A 22,528-nucleotide genomic window follows, 5' to 3' on the forward strand; every position below is an offset into this window, starting at 1 on the left:
AATTGTTTGTGACCATTAAGACTGATCACACGGGCATCTGTTCCTGTTGGCATTCCTGGTCTCTATTACTTGTTGAGTTACCTATTCTTTTCTGGACTGTTACAATTTTAGTGAGTTTTGAGAAGATTTGTAGCTCAGGTTGAAGTTCTGGGTATAACTTTGCTCGCTGAGCTGAAAAGTTCATTTCAGATATTTCATCACCATATTAGATAACATCATCAGTGAACCTCCAGTGAAGCGCTGATGTTATGTTCCACTTTCTATTTATGTGTGTAGGTTTCCTTGGGTTGGTAATGTCATTTCCTATGTTGGTGATGTCATTTCCTGTTCTTTTTCTCAGAGGGTGTCGAAATTGATGTGTTTGTTGATAGAATCCTGGTTGGAATTTCATGCTTCCAGCAATTCTCATGTGTGTCTCTGTTTGGCTTGTCCTAGGATGGATGTGTTGTCCCATTTTCTCAGAGGGTGTCGAAATTGATGTGTTTGTTGATAGAATTCTGGTTGGAATTCTTTTTCTCAGAGGGTGTCCAAATCGATGTGTTTGTTGATAGAATTCTGGTTGGAATTTCATGCTTCCAGCAATTCTCATGTGTGTCTCTGTTTGGCTTGTCCGAGGATGGATGTGTTGTCCCAGTCAAACTGGTGTCCTTCCTCATCTGCATGTAAGAATACTAGTGATAGTGGGTCATGTCCTTTTGTGGCTAGTTGATGTTCATGTTTCTTGGTGTCTAGCTTTCTGCCTGCTTGTCCAATATTGTGTTTGTTACAGTTCTTGCAAGGTATTTTGTAGATGACATTCGTTTTGCTTGTTGTTTGTATAGGGTCTTTTAAGTTCATTGGCCACTGTTTAAGTGTGTTGGCGGGTTTGGGGGCTCCTGTAATGCCAAGAGGTCTGAATCATCTGTCAGTCATTTCAAAGATACTTTTGATGGAGGGGAGAGTGGCTAGGGAATCTGCGTGCATTTTGTCTGCTTGTTTGGGTTTGTTGCTGAGAAATTGGCAGATTGTGCTCATTGGGTACCTGTTCTTTTTAAAGACTCTGTACAGGTGATTTTCCTCTGTTCTTCGTAGTTCCTCTGTGCTGCAGTATGTGGTGACTCTTTAAAGTAATGTTCTAATGAACTTTGTTTGTTGGTGTGGCAGATGGACATTAATTTAGATAAATATGAGGTGTTGCATTTTGGTCAGGCAAATCAGGGCAAGACTTGTACAATTAATGGTAGGCCCCTAGAGAGTGTTGCTGAACGAAGACGCCGAGGGCTGCAAGTGTATAGTTTGTGAAAGTAGAGTCAGCAGATAGGTTGGTGAAGAAAGTGTTTGGCATGCTTGCCTTCATTGGTCAGTGCATTGTGTCAGAGTTGGGATGCCATATTGCGCTATACGGGACATTAGTGAGACCACTTTTGGAATACTGCATTTCAGTTCTGGTCTCCCTGTTACAGAAGAGATGTTGTTAAACTTGTTGCTGGGATTGGAGGGTTTGAGCTATAGGGAAAGGTTGAATATGCTGGGCCTTTTTTTTCCCCTGGAGCATCAGAGGCTTAGGGGTGACATTATGGAGGTCTACAAAATTATGAGATGCCTGAATAAGGTGAATAACCAAGATCTTTTCCCAGGATAGGGGAGTCCAAAATTAGAGGGCATAGGTTTAAGGTGAGAGGGGAAAGCTTTAAGGGACCTGAGGGGTAATTTTTCATGCAGAAAGTGGTGTGTGTATGGAAGGAGCTGCTGAGGACGTGGTGGAGGTGGGTGCAATTACAATATTTAAATGGTATCTGCATGGGTACATGAATAGAACAGATTTAACGGGATGCCAGCCAAATGCTGACAAATGGGATTAGATCACTTAGGATGTCTAGTCAGCATGAAAGTGTTGGACCGAAGGATCTGTTTCCATGCTGTATAACTGTATTACATCCGGCTGCGCTCTCATTCAGGAGATACAATTAGCAATGGCTTAATCTAAGGGTCGCCATGTCTCAGTTGTGAGGAGAGACTGAGAAGGTGTGTCCTTCATGGTAATCTCAGCCAGTGTGGGAATTGAAACTTAATGCAATTATACCATAACTAATTTATAGCCATCACCTGTACTCTTTTTCTACTTGGTCTCGGTTATCCCACAATGGAAGCATGTGATTTTCTTTAGTATTTTTTGTTCTAACTGCTTTCTTTATTATTTTGGTGTCCTTTTTGTTCAACAACTCTTTTATCCCCAGAATTTCTATTCCTTCACTTTCCTTGTGGATTCTCATATGATCACCTTAAACCTATGCCCTCTAATTATGAAAATTCTATAAATTATTTCTTGTAATTTTAAAATTTTAATTCATAGGTTTCAGGAAGAAGCTCAAAACTTTTAAATCTTGCTTTTCAGAGCTTCATACCCCACAGATTGTTTTCCGATAAACTTGTTTTCACAGGCATAGCTGTACTTGTCAAAATGCTTTGTAACATTAAGTTCCAAAATATTTGGCCACCTTCTCAAAGGCAGAGGCGGCGAGCTGTCTGTTAAAAACTTGTAAAGTAAACAGCGTGTGAGGCCTTGTTTTTTTTTAAATGGACAATAGAAGAAGCCTGAATGGGTGTGGTTAAGCTTCCACAGAACTAGGATTTTTTGTTTTTGCTTTCAAAGTTGTTGCTGGGATCTCAGCAGGGTTTGGAATCTGCTGTATATATCTCCCTGCTACACTGTCTGAGTTTTCTGTTGAGGTTTTCCTGCTGCTGGAGTTGCATGTGAAACCATCTTTTTTTTTCTGAATTTGCCAGTGTCAGGGGTGTGTTAATGAGATGTTACTAGATTGGAGCAGTTGATTAGTAATAATTACTATATTATTTTAAGCATTACTATACAGTTACAGCAATGCCAATTCTTTTATTTTGTTTCTCTTTTGTTATATTTTTACTATAGTATGAATAAACTGTGTTTTGCTTCAAATTTGGTAGTTTGATCAGGTAAATCCATCTGGAACGTAATGCCATACACTTACTTTTAAAATTAAAAAAAGTTAGGTCCTAGGCTACCCTTTTAATATATTTTGAAGTGGTTAGGTTTGGTCCATAACAAAATGTAGATTCTTTGTTAAATTAAATCACTAATTGTTGTTATGGACCAGGCCAGACCCCCTCAAAACATTTCAAGACAGTAGCCCGGATCCTAATTTTTGCTAGTTGTTTTAAGCAGGTGTAATAAGGATATTCCAGAAGAGATACAGCTGGTCAAACCACTTAGTTTTAAACAAAATGGAATTTATTTACAAGATTACCAAATGAAACACAAACAAAAGAGAACAAAATACTGAATAACAACCTATCTGAACACCAGATTCTGGATTAGTGGTGCTGGAAGAGCACAGCAGTTCAGGCAGCATCCAAAGACCAAACAGATCATCCCAACTTAATCATGCTGTTCCAAATACTTGCAACAATCCCCATTAAAAACTCCTTGGCACAAAAGGTAAAATCAAACACAGGGTCTTATAGGAGAGAGAGAGAAATGGAGAGGGACTCAGCATGGAACACCTCCTTCCATGTAGCTGTTTCTTGGATCAGCAGCCTCAAATTGAGTTGACTGCTTTCAGTGAACAACTAGACTGCTCAAACCAAAGAAAAGCTGAGCTAGGAGAACTGGCCACTCCCCTTTCATTGTACAAGAGTTTTTTTTTCAAGATCAACCCCAGATATTTTGGAGCCTGTATCTTCATGACCTCCTGGGAAAAAAAAGGCAAGGATAACCTAACCTTGTTAAAGGAAAAGATCATCATTGTAATCAAAAGCATTTTTCAGTGACTGTCTCATTTTCCTTTCTTTATTCTGAGCTTTCCTCTGGCCAAATCATCTCATTTCCTTGGAGTTAGAGCTTTTAAAAAATCAATCTCCTTTTCCATTAGTCTCTGTTTTTCTTTATCCTCTTTTTTTCCAACTCAGATTTTTTTCAAGTATATGTCCCTTTCCCTTGCTCTTTAGTTCTAATCTTTTGCCCACTCATGTTATTTTATATGTCCCTTTCTTTCTCTCTCTTCTAACTCAACTCTTTTCATTTCAATATGCATCTTAGCAAACTCTAAATGTGACGTCTCAATCACAGATTTCCCTTTTAATTCTAAATGTTGAAGAATCACCTTAAGCATCACCTCCTGACATGATCCTCCTTTTAGTTCGATCTTTAATGCTCCTGATAATTCTTAATTTAGCTTTAGGCAAAGACTTCAAGTAATCCACTGTTATATCTTTTTACTGTCAGAAAACTCATAGCATTTAAAACAATTTTCAAATTCTGTGCAATAACCACAAGAGACATGCCCATATCTTTAAAAAAGACACACATGCCTTTTAAATTCAGTGAACTCAAATTCTGGTCAAGTCTCCATTTGTTATGATCCCAGCTGATGTTACTGCAGGGCAAGCCAGATCCAAAAATTAAAATTGGCTTAATGGATTGTATTTTATTCCTTACAATTGCATCTAGTAGTCTTTGCAAAACCTTAAATACTCCAGATGACAGATTTGGTTCTAACAATAAAGCAGAAGTTTACTATGCAAAAGAAAAGAAACTAAAGTGAAACAAACCAAGCTATCTGCATATAACAAAGTACAAAAGCTTAAAACGCACAATAAAACAAAATCACATTTTCTCCCCAACACCATCACTTTGTAATTAATCAAAATTTAGAGATATTTTCCCTCCCTGTCAAAACTGTAGATTGACTTAACTGATAAAGTTTTGGTTGAGTGGGCTACAAAGCCTTTTTCTTTGACTCACACAACTGAGATCCTCACATTGAGAATAACCCATACCCTTTACTCACTGATCAAGCTCCTTTTTCTTGAGAAACTACTTTTACATCTGACATCAATCAGGTCTGCTTTGAATCGAACCCAGAAACTTTCCCATGTCTGGATTTCTCTAAGCTAAAATCAATCTATGATCATTTTAAATGCAGGAGCATGCTAATATATTACTCTGTCCGGCTGTAAAATTCTAAAATATATGTAAACTTCCATTAGCATTCCAGTAGGCCTTCTGTCATCTGTTTTCTGATACATACTGGTTTCAAATCATTGTTCCAAAAAGACTGACCTAGTTAATTATGGAACCTCTTCACAAAAGAAAGCGAGTACTCATATGCCATTCATTTGAAATCCAAACTGTTTCAAAATATGATAATGACATACAAAGATAAGTCATACACCTTTCATCACATATTCACACTCAGATTCGCAGTTTCAGGTAATTTGAAATCATATGATCGCACCATCCTAACTTTTGACTCAAAATAAACATCAACAAATCACTGTTCTATGGTTCCAATTGTTTGTTTGTGATATTGGTGCAAATGTTTCATGGAAGTGTTTTTAAACAGTTTGAAGGCATTGTTTATACATATTATGAGGTTGAGGCATTGAGATTAGCTTAATGGTTTAAAAATGTTCATTATAACCTTACTATGACTAGAAAAATCATGCCTGAATATATTCCTCTCACATTTAATGCATGTTTGCTCTTTCGACAATTCTAATGTTGTGTTACTTCCCACAATAAAATATAAAATAAACTTAGAATTTTGACATTCCACACTGTTGGAAATACTTAATTTCTGAATTTCTATGATGTGCTATCATTTGTTTCAATTAATATATAGCTTATTAGATGGTAAAGAACTATGGACCAAAAGATGTTTAAACTCTGTATTTTGAATTTAGTACATTCTGATAAACATGTAGGGCAGGAAATTGCTGGAAGTTGAATTAATTGGCCTATTAATGACACTCAGACTAACCCTATTTGTAAAAACCTCATATCTCTGCCATTAGTTTCCTGAAAGATGATCAAAGTGTGTTCTCATGATAAGACTTCTCAGTGAAATAATTGTTTGGCAAAAGTCTTAGAGTAACTGTGTAATTGCCAATGATTTCTGCCTCAACCATTTAGGGTTATGATGGAGAGGTGCTGGTGTTGTACTGGGGTAGACAAAGTTAAAAATCACAACACCTGGTTATAGTCCAACAGGTTTATTTGGAGGTACAAGCTTTCGGAGCACATGGGTAGCTTGTGGAACAGGATCTCAAGACACCAATTAGAGCTAATAATTGTTGTAGAACACATACTAATTATGGAATTTATAACCGTGACATGATGCTCAATCTTTAAAACCCATGAATGAAGTATTACTTCAACAGGTCATGAATTGTTCTTAGAGATTTAATGAAGAGAATGGGCATTGGGAAGGTGTTTCCATTGGCAGGAGAGACTAGGATCCAAGAGCATAGCCTTAGAGTAAAGGGAAAAGTCTTTAGAATGGAGATAAGGAGAAACTTCTTCAGCCAGAGAGTGATGAATCTATGGAATTCATTGCCAAAGAAGGCTATGAAGGCCAGGTCATTGAGTATATTTAACACAGATATAAATGGTCAAGGGTGTCAAGGGTTATGGGGAGGAAACGGAAGAATGGGGTTGAGAAACTTATCAGCCATGATTGAATGGCAGAACGGACTTGATGGGCTGGGTGGCCTAATTTATGCTCCTATGTCTTACGGTTTTACATTACAGCTTTACAACTATCTTGGCAGCTCCGGTGTTGTCATCCACATTTCTTTTAGCATCAGAAACTTCTTTCAGGATATAGACCTATTTGACACTCAGAAGAGTTTCAATCATTCAATTATAAACTAAATTCTAATTTTAGAAAATAACATGATTTATTTGTACTAATTATCAGTACTACACACGTGTACTTTCAGGCATGTGTTGCACTAAGTGTTACATGCTTAGGAGGACTTCAGTTCCATAGCTCGCAAAGCTGTCCACTTTTGGAGTTTTGTTTTATCACATTTGGATGCTTTGCAGGTTCATTGATAGAGATTTTCTTCTGTGGTTGGTCACTAACTGCATTATCATTTTTTTGGACAGTTACCAGGATGCAAGAAGCAAACTGTAAAGACATTGGTATTTCATCATTTAGCAATTCCAATAAAAGAACTGGAATGCCACCCATTGTACTGATCATAACAGATGGATCCAAAGGTGTAACATGTAAAGGTTGAGAATATTTGTACATTATGCCAACATAACCCTGTTGTTGAGTTATTATCTTCTCAAGATACAATAAAGCAATTTGTAACTCCACTGGGATACAATATTATTAGTTATTTTTAATGTTCTTGCTTTTCTTCTTGGTCTGGTTCTCTCATAGTCCACTATCTTCAGTTCCATCTTTATTTTTTTCTTTCTCGAGGTAAATCTAATACATCTGGTTCATTTTCTTGGTTTGGTCTTTTTTTTCCACTGATCAAAGAGAGGCCTTTGGGCATAATAGTTCATAAGGTGCAGCAGTAACACTGATCAGATCATGTTCAGATCAACATTGCAGAAATTAGTGGTGCAAGGATGTTTCAGTTTCAATGGGGGGGCACATAAGTGTATTTAACAGTGCTCACTGCCAAACCTACCATTGTGGCAATTTCTGACCTGTAATGTTTCTGAATACCAAGTGCACAGAAAGAAACAATTTAACCTGTTCAGAACTGCCAAAGTATGGTCAGATTTTTTTTTTACCATATATACTGATGGTTATTATGACAGACACATAGAAGGGATCACATAGTATTTGAAATAAATAGAATATTTCGAATGATTTGACAATTTGATCTTTTATGTTATGACGGAGTCTCAGGTTGGTTACTGTTCTGTAACTTTACACTTTGCATTCTTATTAAATTTGAACTATTTTGATTTGTTTTTGATCAAATTGTACCATTTTGAATCTGGTCTATCTGACTATCTGATGGATAGTCACCTTGTAAAATCCTGTGTGTGCTGGAAACATGAAATAACAATAAAAAAATGTTTGGCATCTGTGGGTGGAGAAACAGTGTTAATGTTTCAGGCTATTGACTTATATCAGAGCTACAAAATTTTAATTATGTAACAGATTTAAAGAAGTACAGAAGGCAGGGAATGTGGGAGGAAGAAAGGAAAGACCAGAGGGACAGAAACCGAATCAGGGAGAGGCAGTCTGACAAATCAAAGTAGTTATCAACGTATCAACGTAGCCTTCCATCTCCACAGATGCTGATAGACCTGCTAAGTTTCAGGATATGTTGTATCTGTGTATTTATTTAATCCATAACTATTCAGTTTATTGCCTGCCATTTGTTAGCATATTGGCTGCCAGTCAACTTTAATTTTTCAAAAATAAAATTGACAAGGAGGATTCAATATGTAACTGATGACAATTTTATTCTGTATTGAACAAGTGTTGTTTTCCTGCAGTACTTCATAATACAACACTTTATTTTGAACACTGCAAATAAAATGAACCCCTGTGCCAATGATTTTGTTGTGTTCCAGGGATTCGACATTGGCGCGAAATCTGTGCCGCCCATACCATTGACGCCAAATCTCCTATCCTCGTGTATCTATAAGTAGAGAGTGGAACCTACTGGGGGAAAAATATGTAATTGGACGCTTTCATAAGACGAAACATCAGTTACATGGTAGACTCCAGATATTTTTATCCACAAGGTGGAGCTCAGAAATAAATTGTAGCAAGACGTTGCAATTTCCAAAGTAGCTTGAAGATAAGATAATTTCTGTTCGAACAAAATATTAACTATCCACCTTGATTCCAAAGCTGATTACTAATATGTTTGGCATTCCTTACCATTCAGTTCTTTCCAGTTCTTTCCAGTTCAAATACAACTTTGTGTCTCTGTCCACCTTTTCTGGATTGTGATTGACACATGAAAACGTAATTTCAAAAGCTCAGAGCCATGCTGAATCCCCATAACTTCGACCTGAACCATGCCCCTCTGTCTCACTCTAAGGAATCAACTAACTAACATGATATACAATTTTATTTTGAACGTAACACGTTCTTTGATAAACCCCAAGGTGAGTGCTTAATAATAAAATCAAAATATTGCAGACGCTAGGAATCTGAAATGAAGGCAGAACGTGCTGGACAAATTCAGCAGATCTACCAGCGTCTGTGGAGAGAGGAACGGAGTTAACGTTTGAAGTCGAATTTGACTCTTCTCCCGAAATGTCTTAAAATTAAACTCGTTATAAATGTTATTAACCAGGTTTACGTGGATATCCTTTCATGCATCTATAAAATGTCAAAGGGAATTTTAAACAAATGTAAAACTTGTCTCAACATATGATGGATTGGTCATGCAGTACTCTTATTAAGATATTTTGAACACAATGTTAGTGTTCTTGTACATAGTTTGTTTATATATACATGCAGGTATATTATGTAAGTCGGAACCAGAAACGCGGTACAGTTGCTTGTTTTACGAATTGCAATTGTATTCTAACGCTCTAATGTGGAGTCCACAATCGGAAACTAAGTATTTTCAAAAAAAACATTCAAAAGTTTAAGACACTCGTCTTGGTTCTACAAAACAAAGGAAACATGTTTTTAACAGATGTATGTAAATTATTGAATACCTCTGTTAAAAGAGGAAATTAACAGGTATGCGTATGAGGAGGAGTTCTTTCAAAATATGATTCCTTTTGCAGGAGCAGAGGAGGATGTTATGAAGTCGAAGAAAACTTTCCGGACCCAGGCAATTGTGAATCAGAATGCGGAAACCGAGCTAATGTTAGAGGGCGATGACGATACTGTCAGTCTATTACAAGAAAAAGAGATCGACAATCTGGCAGGTAATCACCGGTAGAGAAAGAGGATGAGATGCCCTGTCTATTAAAATTAAGAACATTCCCCTACTGTATATACCATAAAATTCTACGTGCAAACGGAACCTCGTCAATACAGTGAAAGAAATGGATAGTTCAGGGAGAGGTTCATGTTTTGCTGCAGAATAGCCTCCACCAGACTGAAAAGGCGACCTGCCAATTTCCGAAACTCCAACAAGATCAATACAAATGCTGGCACATTAACCATTATTACATTGTTCGTTTAGTTTCTGAAGATGCATTGCTATGATATGACAATAGAATATAATCCTATAGTTTTGAAAACTAGGAAGCTTAGAAAACAGATACGCACTGCTTACCGAGTAATGTGAAAGGTGGAAAATATAACGTTAATCATTTGTGTAAATGTTAATGTTGTGAATTGATTGAAACCCTTTCTTTTTCTGAAAGTAATTATATATTGTTTTCAGTTAATAAATTATAGGGTTTAAATAGGCCTGTTTAGAATATCGTATACTTCTGAAGTAAATGTCGTGTAGTTATTGTTATATTCAATACAGATGGATCGTCCTAGCTTCTGTGGGTTGATTGCAATTTGCATTACTATCCCTTTAAAAATTACATTTTGTTCACATTTATTCCAGCGCTTTTTTGTCTGCGAGTCTTTCTTTCCAGAGGCAAGTCACAAGTTTACTACATCAAACCTCTAAAGGAGGCACTTTATTCACTTGCATTTGCTTTACAAAATCTCTAAATTGAAATGTGACCTAATAATGAAGTGTAAAAGCTAATATCGCAGTAAATTGCTAACACTTTTTTTTTCAGAAGATTAACATCCACAAGTGATTGTATTGCTATTTGTTTAACCAAATATATTTCCTAATGTTACTATTTGGCTGAGAAAATTGATCTACTAATAGTTGTTTCAACTGATTTTTCATCATCATTAAACTTGTTTTTATTAAACAAATTCAAAACAAACAGTAAAATTAAACGACATGTTGTGCTTAATTGTAGCCTAATTCGATTTAGAATACCAGGCAAGCCTCATTACTAATACCAAGTGATTTAATGTGTCAGTTATATTCTGTGCATATTGTCAAAGGAATGATGGATATAAAATATCAAAAGTACAAACAAAATGTTTAAATTCTACTCAGATGTTTTTACTATAACTAGTTTTCAGAGTTTAAACGCACTAGACTAGTTTCAGTTCACAGTGAAACTTGCCTGTGAATTACATTTTATTTCTTTCGGTGCACCAAATATTTTCTGTTGGGCGAATGTTCAACTCGCCATATCATAGTCTTTTTGTTTTGATAATTCATCTGTTGCATACCCGGGAAGACACATGTGAATCAGGTTATTGGTTTTCTCTGTTCTCTACGTTTTCACAGGGGCGGGGTTTTCCTCTCCTGCATTTTTACCCTCCTCATTGTAGACCAGCATGAAAGCCGCAGACCAAAGATTTTTTTTGTTCTCCTCTGGTATCTCTTCCCGCATGTGTCTCGGCTTCTAGCTTGAGTGATCTGTTTTGCCGAATAATCTATAGGTTTGGGTTTCTGTCATTTTCCTTGTTGCGTGACTACGTCTTTGCTCTTCTCGGATGGATCTCAATGTTTGCATTGCCTATCCAAATGTCACGATATTTACTTCGACCTTTCCCGATTTCAACACGTTTTTGTGTACTTCTAAATATAATCCGAAATCAGATAAACCTCTAGCTTTTCCCACTATTTCTTTTCTTTGTTAGTCGCTCCACGTTACCTAAATCCCGAGTTGTCAATACTTGTCATCTCCATCTTATTCTTCCATGTGCCCATCCCGTCGTTTATCTACGAATTTCACAGACAAATAGTGATATTGGTCAAGTATCAAACCAAGAATTCCCCTGCTGCAGTGCTATGTAATCGACGGTAAACATTACATGTTGTTATAATCTAGTTTTTATTTTGAATGGATGTAAACGTTAATTTCCATTTAAATTTCGATTTTAAATATTGAGCCTCACATCAACGTCTATTTCGTGGGTGTTACTGAGATTGAAGTAAATTTGCATGTCAACTAACTAATTACATACGAATTACATACTAACTAATTACACGTGGTCACAAAGTGGATGTTTTAGCAGCTTATCTTTTAAATATGACTGGAATATACATTGTGCAATAAACAAAGTATACATTCAGTCCATTAATGTGAGCTGACCATTAATATGAACTGTAGCTTTGAAACCATTCAAATAAAAACAGCTAGACTGTATTTCTGTAAAAAGGACAGAAAACATTTACAGAGACCAACTGCAAAAAGACAGTTGCCATACACATTTTAAGGAATTAACCTTTCGTAAAATCAGGCCAGAACAGGTCCCATTCGACGGTATCTCCAACTTCGTTCAAATTAAATTCTGATAGCAGACTGTTTTACTCCCGGCGATATCTAAACAAACAAAAACAGTTTCATAGTTGATTCAGTCTCAGATGTTTGAGTGTGTGCTTATTTGAGTACTGTTTTATGCAAACATTTTAATATTGGATCCTAATTATGAAGCCACTATCCCATGAGAGATTAAAACGTAATCCCTTTTTTACCGCTGTACTGGATTAACCTCAAATTGTCCCAGTCTTCCTCTAATTCCCTCCAGGCAACTGTACAATGTTTATATCCTCTCCAAATGTTCTGCAGTTAAGGTTCTATCCTATGTATTTAGTGTTTTGGAAAGCGCCCTCCCTTCGAAAAGAAACGAACATCGATAAATTCTCAACATTTTATCTGAATTAGTAAACATCTCTTCTGGGAGATCTAAAACCAAGAGCTTCGTGCGGTGCTTTCTCCGAGCACAAAAGAGGGGAGCTTTGGGAATACACACCAAATCCACTTGTAATCTTGCAACAATATCGAACATAATTGGTTGAGCAACCCAGATTAAGATTGATGAGAGATTAAAGGAGCAGTTCAGTGTAGTGATCGATAGAATATACCAACTGTAAAGATTTGGAGTTCGGCTAGTTGTGGCAGAAATTTATAATATGGAGACGACAGTACTCAGCATCCTGATGATGGTATTTCACGTGATGATGGTCAGCTGACTGAGATCAGAAATGTCCCAAGAAAACTTTAGATGTATTTAGATTGTAGAGTAAACGCCGAAATAGACCCTATGTATCATTCCATTTTCAGTGATCAAAATATTTGAAGATGTTATTTGAAAACTAGCAACGCATTTTACTAACGTGTAAGCGCGTTCTGTGTAATACAAATGTTGATTTGTTTTCTATACTGTGCAGTGCGTTTTGAGATTTTTGGGACGTATAAAAACGATGGGTTCTATTTTTCCACGTTATTTCAAAGTTAATCTATAAAGGGCGTTCAAATCAATGAAATGTATTGTGGAACTGATATGTTTGAAGATCTTGCTCAGAAAATCCATACACGTACAGTTATCTAATGAGCTGTCATAGTGATATCTCAGGAAGTATCAATAAGTTTTTTTTTTAGTTTATGTGCATTCATAATAATACTGTGCTTGCTAAGTAATGTTCCATTAAGTCCATGATTAAATGTGAATATTAGTGCACAGTGCATTAAGAGTTTTCCGAAGTGATTGCGGTAAATCGATTTCGTCAAAATATTACATTGAAAATGGCCTGTGTGTTTGGAATAATGTTGCCCGCTAAAATCTACAAAATAAAAATTTGCATATTCACTTGCAGGGCCTGTTGTCCTAAGTACTCCAGCTCAGTTAATCGCACCAGTAGTCGTTGCTAAAGGAACCTTGTCTATCACCACTACAGAAATCTATTTTGAAGTAGACGAGGATGACCAAGGGTTTAAAAAAATCGACCCAAAAGTAAGTTATTTTTTATCTGTTTACATCAAAACTATCGTGTGTGTATATGTAGTTAAGTCGCATTCCTCTATCATATTCAATTACACTTTTACTAAATAGTGAAGTACAATATTCATGCATGGAAAGAATACTGACTTTGAAAACTTCAAGTACAATTTACAGAAATATTACTGAAATCCATGTTTTTTTTTGCTCATATAAAATGACGTTTTGATAAATTACATTGAATTACAGGAAGTCATTTTTGTACTAGTCTTATATTGTTAGCGCGTTTAGGAAAATACTATAAATGATCTACAATTACCTCAATTTTCGTTATAAGATTAGAATTGCTAAGAAATATTTCTGTAATCTTAGTTGAATAAAAGGGCATACTTCGAAACAGAAAAGGAAAACGAGTATTTTGCGATTTGTGCTAATTCCAATAGTTGTGCATTTCTGAAAATCTCACTGTAAGGTGTAATTTTTAAAGAAAAGTTCTCCCTATTTTATTTCTGTCCCATTAATATTATACGTGTTGACCGAAGAAACTCGGCCTAACTAATATTTATGTTCAATAAAATTGATCGACCCGCATCTTGCAGCCATGTCAGATTCACATCTTAAAAAATAACTTTGCCTATAAACAACGTTTGTGGCCGAGTCGGTTTCACAGTTGTGTGCCTTGGGCTGTAGTAATAAATCCATGTTATGTAGAGACCAGTGGGATCATATTGTAAAATGTAATACTGAAGGTATTCTCACTTTAAATTATATCGTTGTATGTATTGATCACGTGTTCGAGTCCCCTTTCAAAATATTCTCGAAGTTCTGCATGCGTGTCAGTGTACGTGATATTCAGTACAACAAACAGACGTCAAAAAGTGTTTGATATCTGCATCTCTTGAGACTCGTTTATTTAAAGTAGCCGATACGTTTTGATGAGGTTTAAATGAATAAAACTGGCAGGACTAAAGACGGGAGTTGATCTTTAACCTAGTCTATCCGGGCCCACAAAATGTTGATGGCTTTTTCAAACCACGATATTTAGGCCTTGGCCCCGTTTTATTGCAGCTGTTGTCTAGCAGTTCAAATATTTACAATGTTGCAGTATCCTAAACAAAGTTGCGAGGACCAAATGGACATAGCGGTAGTTGGTATTTGACTTAGTTAAGATTTATAAGTTTAGGTTGGTATAACATTTTGAAACTAATATCTAAGTATAATTAAATAAATATAACCATCTCTTATGGACTTTCTTTTTAACGCTTAGCTTGACCTCTCTATCGCGATTTTATCCTGTTCCCATAAACTTGATTTACGCTTATAATATGCCGAGCTATTCATGAAACACCCAGCAGCAAATCTGGACAAAACCCTCAACATTCAAATAATAACACAGCTTAAGTTAATCAGCAAAGAATACTAATGGTTTGTTCCCAAATGTCATATACTTGTTTTCACCATGGTGTACACAAAGTAACGCATAGCAGGACAATTTGGGTTTATTTCACCCACTAACTTTCGGACTTAGTGACGGGCACTTATTAATGCTATAATTTTTACTATGTCTTTTCGTTTCTTTATCCATGTTATAGTTATTATATTGGTTTGATTTGGTTGCAATTTGCATTTACATTGAGAAAGTCTAATCGGTGTTGAGAAATCAGTTCATTTCATCTTCGTCTGCGTATTACCAGCATTGTATTTTCTTTCCGTTCTTGCATGAAAACGTAGTAATTAACTGCGGTAGTTGTCTTTATTTTGAAGCAATTGTTACAGGGGTATGCTTATCTGGGTATTACAAGAAAGTTAACTTGATAGAACAACTTATAGTTTCATAAGGGGCTAATGACGTGTTGCATAAAGATTCCTTATTAGCGAAAATTCGTCTAAAATATATGGGTATATATTTATAGTTTTGAATATTTGAAAAAGGGCCTATTGCATATGCTCATTGCTCAAATTCCATAAAATCCTAATCAGTTTCTTTGCAAGTTTATTTTTAATAGGATGGGAGCAATTTTGATACAGATGCGAAATAGTCTGCAGTTTACATTAAGACAATACTGTTTTCTTCGACTCGTCTTAGTATGTCTGTTCATGTTCTGCATTCGGAGTTTGTATTTCCAATGTATTTTTCGTAAAGCTGAGAGCCCAGAATATCCAGAAAAGATTAAGCGGTTTTACGGCACTCATTCAATACTAATATCCGGACATTTAAAATACACTGAGACAACAAAAATACACCAGTATGTTGACAAGTTTGCTGCCCTTTGATGTTAAAATATTCGCCATAAGGTTTCATATGTAAACATGTTAAACGCCCGTTTAAGTCAGCTCCCTCATTATTTAATGAATAAATTGAAGATTGTACAAATTGAGTATGATGTCCAGACTTGTCTACGCCTTATTCTAAATTGCTTGACTAAACAATAAATTCCAGTACAATTTAAATGCAATAATAGGTTTTGATAAAATAAAATGTACGTGTTTTTGTGAAAATCCATTGCTTGTCATGCCTCTTCCAAAGAGTATTTCCATAAACATAACCCGATTATGTTAATTCCTAATTTTGTTTATACGTGCATTTATAACAATTTCTTAAAACTATAGTATTTGTTTTATGTTATCGATCTCAAAACAATAACTACGTTTCTACAGGGTATTTATACTGGTTTGTGGCATTTTGTACCTTTTGTCATTCGGCGATTTAAAAAAATTAATTAACCTATGTTTGCATTGTTGTAAATATTATCGAGACTGGCAAAAGTGATTAGTCTTTGACTTCAATTACAGAATATTTGACTTTTAAGTAATTAATTACAAACTGCAAGCAGTGAGAATTTTGATGATTGCTTTTATTAATTTCAAATTAAATATTTTCAGCAACAGGAATTTCAAAATGTTCTTTGTCACAAAATGTTCTAATCCAGTGTCTTCCAAGTGCATATTTTCAGTATTTTCTCCAGTATTCGATATTCAAGCATTATGTATACGCAACGTTCAGATTTCCATTTGGATATAGTTTAAATAACAATTCAAGTAATGTTGGAATGAGTAATAAAGGAATGAACAAGCAAAAATCTGAAACGACTACTGTCGCCAGAATGTAAACTTTTGCATTCGACAGATCAGATAGCAATAAATTTCAATTATATTTATCTACAAATACCTTGATGGTAATGTCTTCTTCTAGCAAAAACATGTCCAGCAGTATCCAAAAAGATGGAACCAGTCAGCTTGTTCGTCTAAGAATTCACGGTACACAAAACATCAACAGCCACAACTGAACGACAAATGCAAGTTTTAATATGTAACAAAATAAAAACCACTTATTAAATATTGTAAGCGTTCACTTTCAAAGTTTTTCTAAGCTTTTGGGATTGGTGAGTATCTCCCTCGCGAGGCGCCAGGTTTGTTTTGCTGCATTTTCCAAAGCGGTATGTGGTTTGCCCTGAAATAAATCTAGATTGGGTAAGAAATAATGTGGACATCTGCGACACTGAAGGCAGGAGATGAGCTGCAGTAAGATCCCGTTTAGGCGATCTCCCAAACATGACTCGTCCCAGTCGGATTCCCTGGGATGTTTCTCACATTCATAGGAAACCAGAGTTTTCATATGGTAGTTATTGAGAGGCTGTCCAGGCAGTTCAAGGTGCCGGTCGCGTAAAGTTTTGAGAACGGATAGGCATTTCTTCCGACAGCCCCCGAGCAGAAGCCTGTTCTCGGCCTCGGCAAACTGTAAAACCCAAGCATCGCTCTCTGCTGAGCTCTGTTTGCCGGAAAGGGAATAACACTCTTTGGAGAGCAGGTTGAATCCCTCGGCCTTGACCTCCGCCACCCGGTTCGGTCCAGGCCAGGGGATATGAGGCAATGGCCAGTGTGCCGCGCTCCTCGGCCAAATCCCAGTACACTTGAAAGCGGGAGTGATCTGCACGATGTATCGGTCCCTGATCCGGAGTTTCACCTCACTGGTATCAGCCACCATCTTCACCACGTCTCGGTAACTACATTTGTCCACAGCCTGAGCCACCAGTGTTTGAAACCTGGAGCGGATCTTACGCGCTGAGAGATATCCCGAAGCCGTAATGAATTCCACCCACAGAGACATACTCCTCTTGCGACCGTCGCTTAGCTTTAGCACGGCGCAGCCAGGTAAGGAGCCGTCGTCCACGAAGTTGAATACTCCCATCTGGTTTAGGTAGAGGACCACCTCGAACTCGGTAGGTGAAATTACCTCCAACCCTTCGAAGCGGCTGTCGATCTCGTTGAGAGAGCTGATAAACCGGGGCTCCTGCACTTCCACTTCCTTGAGTACGTCTGACACCACTTTGCATACTTCTCTGATGGTCTTGGCTATAGCGGCCTTCCGAGCTTGACATTTCTCATTATAGTACTTGTTTAGATGGTAGACTAGTTTGGCTTGGGCAGCTATCATATTGGGGCAGAGATCCGGGTTGTACACCGGAGTCTCGCAATAGGCTGACGGATCCAATGCGGCCGGTTTTACAGGCGCCAACTTCAGAGAAATAAACTCAGCAATAAAAATAAGTGCTGCAATTAAAAAAAATGACACTTGGATCAGTGTTAATCTCAAAGGGTAGCGTTCATAATAAAATCTGGATGGCAGCGATAGTAGACACTGAACACTGCAATATTAGCAGCAACTTCTCGTTTGTTTGTTTTTCTCTTTCGCTTCCTTGCGCGTTCGTGTTCTCTCTCTCTCTCTCTCTAAGTTGTCAAGAAGCAGATCAAGTGTATTCCAGCCTGTGCTTCTGAAGCTGCTGATCAGTTTGGAGGAGCACAGATGCTCTGTGGAGTGTAAAATATAAGGCAGGGCCGGGCGTCGGCATCCAATCGCTCTTGGGCTCGTCATTGCCTGCCATTAAATAGAGCTAATTAATCCTAGCATTTATAAAGAAACTCCAAGTGGCTGCCTGAGACGAAGGGGGAATGTCCAAAAAAAAGCGCAATCGGATTGTCAGAGGAATACTTGATTTTTGTGTATGTTGTGGATATTGTTGGACAGAGAAGCTGTTCGGTAATATACAAATAAATGCTGTATTTGATAGCCAGCTGATCTATTAGCCCTCTCGTTTTACTAGTTTAGGCAGTGTTTACAATTATGAGGTGTTTGTATAGGCAGGTGTTAATGGCTTGTTTTGGCTGTAGGTTTTCGTCACTTTCAAAGAAGAAAGTCGGTTTCAGCGAAGCCCTTTATTTGATTGTCAGATAACATCCCCAAGCCAGTCTTCGGAAGGTCTCAGCTCAACAATCTTGTGCTTCATTTTAGTGACGTCTCATAGTCAAACGTTTCTTTATTTGCAACGAACAGTTTGGTTAATAAACGGCATTTATTTTAATAAAAATGGGCTATGAAACATTACTTTTAAAGCATTAAAAGGTTACGGTCTTAAAACCGCTTTAAAGGAACATTAGCCCATCAGTCTCCCGGAAAACTGATCTGAAATAAAAAAAACTTTGAAATCTGTCAGCGAAGTACCATGGGTTTATTGTGCATTTTGGTGAATAGTTTGTTATTATTTGTGCAGAAGTTTCAAATCATTATTTCATCTTTCAGATTTACAAATGGTCTATTTTTCTTTTAAGCGATGCCGTTTTCTGGAGCTCTTGCAATTGGATATTTGCTGTTTAGTGCATTGTAAACCGTGACTGTCATTGCTCGCAATTAGAGGCTGCTAACGGTATGATAAAAGGAGATAATTACGTACCACAAAATGGGACTGCATTACAGGATATGTCACTTTTTGTAAAGCAAAGTTAACAACCTGTTTAGTTCGTTGTGGCGAGAAGTATAGCAGATGAATGCATGTTGATAACTCACCATAATTGACGTAGATTGACCACGAACTGAGCTAGAATTCCTGAATTGTAGGTCAGCTCACCAAAATCATTGGTGGAGCTGCTTGGCAAAACCCTTTCAATGTTGGCGCTGCTTAAAATGAAGGCACATACATCATGTCGTTTACAAACGTGGTTTGCTTATTAACACTTCCTTATGTGAAAGGACAGTTTCAAGATACGAAGTTCATTTTTGATTACCTGTGTAGATTAAATAGATTTCAAGTTAACGTGTATGAAAACCTAATCATAGTCGGCGTTTCTTTCATTACAAAATCAGTACGTTATTTAATTAAGTTGAATATTTGAAAGAGAACAGCCGATTTAGTATCAATTGGAGTTGGAGCAGTTTTTTGTAACGTTTGTCGGTTTTTTTTTAAATTGGATATCGTTCGATGTGAAATCATATTTTCTTACAAACGTTGTGCTGGCGCATGATAGCACAGCTATCTACATTTCATATCGAGACGATCTTGATCGTTCTTAATTAACTGTTAGATTCTGAATTAAATAAAACATCTGACAATGGAGTCAGATTGCAAGCTCCGAATCGGCCAGATTGAGAAAGCTTTATATCATGTTTTTTGGCTGCTCCTGTTTTCTTTTGAATCGAAGAAGGCATTAAACGATGGATCGAAATGCGAAATAAATATACTCATGATCGTATTACGTGGTAGATGAGCATAAGTTTCTAAGAATTCCTGTTTTTTTTCTGACAATTATACGTAGAATTTTCAATGTGCGTCATCTTCGTGAAAGTAGCGTAAATTCTTAAAATTGTTTTTCAACAACTTGGCACATAGATTTTACAATCACAGTTAGAATGGCAAACAGTAAGTGCTACATAATATAACCCGAATATCTGGTTTGGTGCCTTAAAACTGTATATGATTGAAAGTGAATGGGATTTAAATGTAACAAATATTTTGCTAGTGTACCACAATATGCAGATATATAGATCTTTTAATATTAGTCTCCTAGCCCACAGAGACTATATCAAATGTATTGAGACTGTATTAAAAATGAAATTACATCATACTATACTTAGAGAAATACAGCTGGTTTGGAAAATGCAAAATTTGATTAAGTTTGCTGGAAGCCAATGATCCAAGCAGTGAAAGATGAAACATGTTGCTAGTCATTTTGCTTTCTAATGAGAAATAAAGGCAGGCATGTAACTGAGGCAAACTAAATTCCACATTGTTTGTTTGTTCTAATCAGTGGCAGATAAATAAAATAAAATTGACTCCTTATTTAGATGTATGCATTTGTAACTCTTAATATCATACTTATTTAGTTAACACTTACACTGCTGACAGATCCAGAGAAAAATCACTCCCTCTAATCTGGCTGTCATTTGAGCTTTTAACACATTGCTAAGGAACAATGACATGATAGCAAAATTGCCCAAATATCAGAGGAAGCTTGATAGCTATGTTAAAATATAAATTAAAAGTTACCCATTCTCCTCATGTTCTGTTACCCAATTCCTCCTCCTTCTATATCTCTTTCCATTCTGTCACCCTTTGATTAGCTCGAAATTAAAGAATGTCAAAATAATCAGTTTAAATTATTCTATATCAGTCATTTTTAAAAATTTATCATTTTACTTTCCTACTTTCCTTTGCGAGGTCCAATATCCATTTTAGATGTGGGATTCCCATTGGAAAAAGCTGGTCATCTGTTGCCTAAAACTGTCTCCATTGTAGATTTTCTGTCAGAACCACAAAAATAAACTTGCAATTTTTAAAGCACTTTAATGAATCAAACCAGAAATGACTTTTGCAGGATAAGTTACCTTGTCTGTGGAATCACTGTGAATTAGACCTGAATTACATTTCAGATTGAATCTAATACAATATAACTTGCAATAAATCACCAAGATACATTGCTAACATGTTTTAAAAGGAATTTAACAATGGCTCCATTATTTAAAATATAAGTTATAAACAGTCTTAAATGGCTGTAGTTCACAAGTTAGCAAAGAACTATTTCACTAATGGTGTCATAGCATTGATTATTGGCTATGTGAATCACGATAACTGTTTATTTTGTACCGTTGTTCTGTAGTGTAGTTCATATGAAAAGAGTTTAGCAAAAAACAGAAACAAAATTTAAGATTTGAGTTTTCTTTTTAAATTTCTTTTAGTCATGGCCACCTTTTTAGAATGTAAAATATTGGTTAATTTAAATCAAACAATGACTTACAAACTCAATCATTATGAAAAAGTGGACACATGCTCAGTGTAGATGGTAGTTAATCTTAAAGTTAAATTTTTCTGTATTCCATTTGCCTTGCTATAGTATACAAATTTTGGTCTCTAGGTTAGGAACATAGATCATAGACAATTACATTATAGAACTGAATCCAATAGCAATTACATCATTACAGTGATTGTTTCAAACAATTTCCAAGCCATCACCTTTAAAATAAGTCTTCTGTTTCAAAAAACCTTTCATGATCATTTTAATTTTAAGATAATATATGTACAATATAATAGACTTTGTAATATTGTGCACAAGAATGCAAGTATATCTTTGAACCAAAATTTCAAGTTAAAATCCCTCAATCAAGGAAATAAACAATTCCTATTTCACAATTTGAATGTTTGCTGTTTAAGAGTGCAATCACACACCATCCTTATCATCATAACAAAGGAGTTTTCAGTTTTCCATGATGCTAAATGTAATATGCAAGCAAGGTCAATCTGATCAACACACCCAGCACCTAGTGGTTTGCAATTTATACAACAGATCATAGATAGCAATATAAATTCATATTCTATGATTCACTTGCAAGGGTAAAGTAGAGCTGAAAAGATGAGGGAGAAATAGAAATGTTCTCTCTTCCTTGGGATCTATCATGGAAAAAAATACGAAAAGTCCTCTTAGTCTCTCCAGGAATTAAAAATAACTGTTGCACACACATGTTATAATGTTACATGCATACCAAGACACAGTCAAAAGTCCTCAATAAGTCACAAGTTAGTTGCTTCTAAATTTTGAGATTTCATATCAGTTGTAAGGGTGTGATGGAGTTGTTGTTAGTTTGTTCATAGGCTGTGGGCCCTGCTGGCTAGTCCAATGTTTATTGTCCATTCCTAAATAACCTTGAAAAGGCTGTACTGAGCTGACATCTTGAATTAGTGCAATCCTTGGGTGTAGGTAAACCC

At 36.3% G+C, this 22,528-nt stretch overlaps 2 protein-coding genes and 2 long non-coding RNA genes across 7 annotated transcripts; 1 reads left to right on the forward strand and 3 right to left on the reverse strand.

The window, feature by feature from the left end:
* The first annotated feature begins 8,787 nt into the window (after nucleotides 1-8,787).
* LOC122547203 (neurobeachin-like) lies at nucleotides 8,788-16,837 on the forward strand. 2 transcript variants are annotated; one of them, XM_043685822.1, is made up of 4 exons: nucleotides 8,788-8,890; nucleotides 9,524-9,667; nucleotides 13,375-13,511; nucleotides 16,690-16,837. In XM_043685822.1, the coding sequence occupies exons 2-4, from the start codon at nucleotides 9,541-9,543 to the stop codon at nucleotides 16,801-16,803; spliced, it is 378 nt and encodes a 125-aa protein (XP_043541757.1). In that variant the 5' UTR covers nucleotides 8,788-8,890; nucleotides 9,524-9,540; the 3' UTR covers nucleotides 16,804-16,837. The 2 variants fall into 2 exon arrangements, 1 of the variants encoding a protein (XP_043541757.1); XR_006310914.1 differs by lacking the exons at nucleotides 8,788-8,890; nucleotides 9,524-9,667 and adding an exon at nucleotides 12,631-12,896 and having other exon boundaries at nucleotides 16,690-16,759.
* Nucleotides 11,100-12,619, reverse strand: LOC122547204. Of its 3 annotated transcripts, none has more exons than XR_006310916.1 (3): nucleotides 12,531-12,619; nucleotides 12,003-12,100; nucleotides 11,100-11,496 (listed from the first exon to the last, which is right to left on the reverse strand). It is a non-coding gene; the product is annotated as an uncharacterized LOC122547204 (long non-coding RNA). The 3 variants fall into 3 exon arrangements; XR_006310917.1 differs by lacking the exon at nucleotides 12,531-12,619 and adding an exon at nucleotides 12,270-12,511; XR_006310915.1 differs by lacking the exon at nucleotides 12,531-12,619 and adding an exon at nucleotides 12,253-12,511.
* Nucleotides 16,838-16,851: 14 nt separating the features above from the next.
* Nucleotides 16,852-17,945, reverse strand: LOC122547202 (putative nucleotidyltransferase MAB21L1). The gene has a single exon (XM_043685821.1). The coding sequence runs from the start codon at nucleotides 17,929-17,931 to the stop codon at nucleotides 16,852-16,854; it is 1,080 nt and encodes a 359-aa protein (XP_043541756.1). The 5' UTR covers nucleotides 17,932-17,945.
* Nucleotides 17,946-18,227: 282 nt separating this feature from the next.
* On the reverse strand, nucleotides 18,228-21,494 carry LOC122547205. The gene is made up of 3 exons (XR_006310918.1): nucleotides 20,816-21,494; nucleotides 19,339-19,556; nucleotides 18,228-18,372 (listed from the first exon to the last, which is right to left on the reverse strand). It is a non-coding gene; the product is annotated as an uncharacterized LOC122547205 (long non-coding RNA).
* Between the last annotated feature and the right edge of the window lie 1,034 nt (nucleotides 21,495-22,528).

The sequence above is a fragment of the Chiloscyllium plagiosum genome, unplaced genomic scaffold, assembly GCF_004010195.1.
Source record: "Chiloscyllium plagiosum isolate BGI_BamShark_2017 unplaced genomic scaffold, ASM401019v2 scaf_15532, whole genome shotgun sequence".
In the NCBI taxonomy this organism is placed as follows: domain Eukaryota; kingdom Metazoa; phylum Chordata; class Chondrichthyes; order Orectolobiformes; family Hemiscylliidae; genus Chiloscyllium; species Chiloscyllium plagiosum.

Excerpts from the sequence above, each read along its gene's own strand:
- LOC122547202 (XM_043685821.1), bottom strand. The coding sequence starts at position 17,931 with ATGATAGCTGCCCAAGCCAAACTAGTCTACCATCTAAACAAGTACTAT.
- LOC122547203 (XM_043685822.1), top strand. The coding sequence starts at position 9,541 with ATGAAGTCGAAGAAAACTTTCCGGACCCAGGCAATTGTGAATCAGAAT. Across the intron at positions 9,668-13,374 it reads AGAGATCGACAATCTGGCAG|GGCCTGTTGTCCTAAGTACT; the intron begins GTAATCACCGGT and ends ATTCACTTGCAG. Across the intron at positions 13,512-16,689 it reads TTAAAAAAATCGACCCAAAA|CAAAAACATGTCCAGCAGTA; the intron begins GTAAGTTATTTT and ends GTCTTCTTCTAG.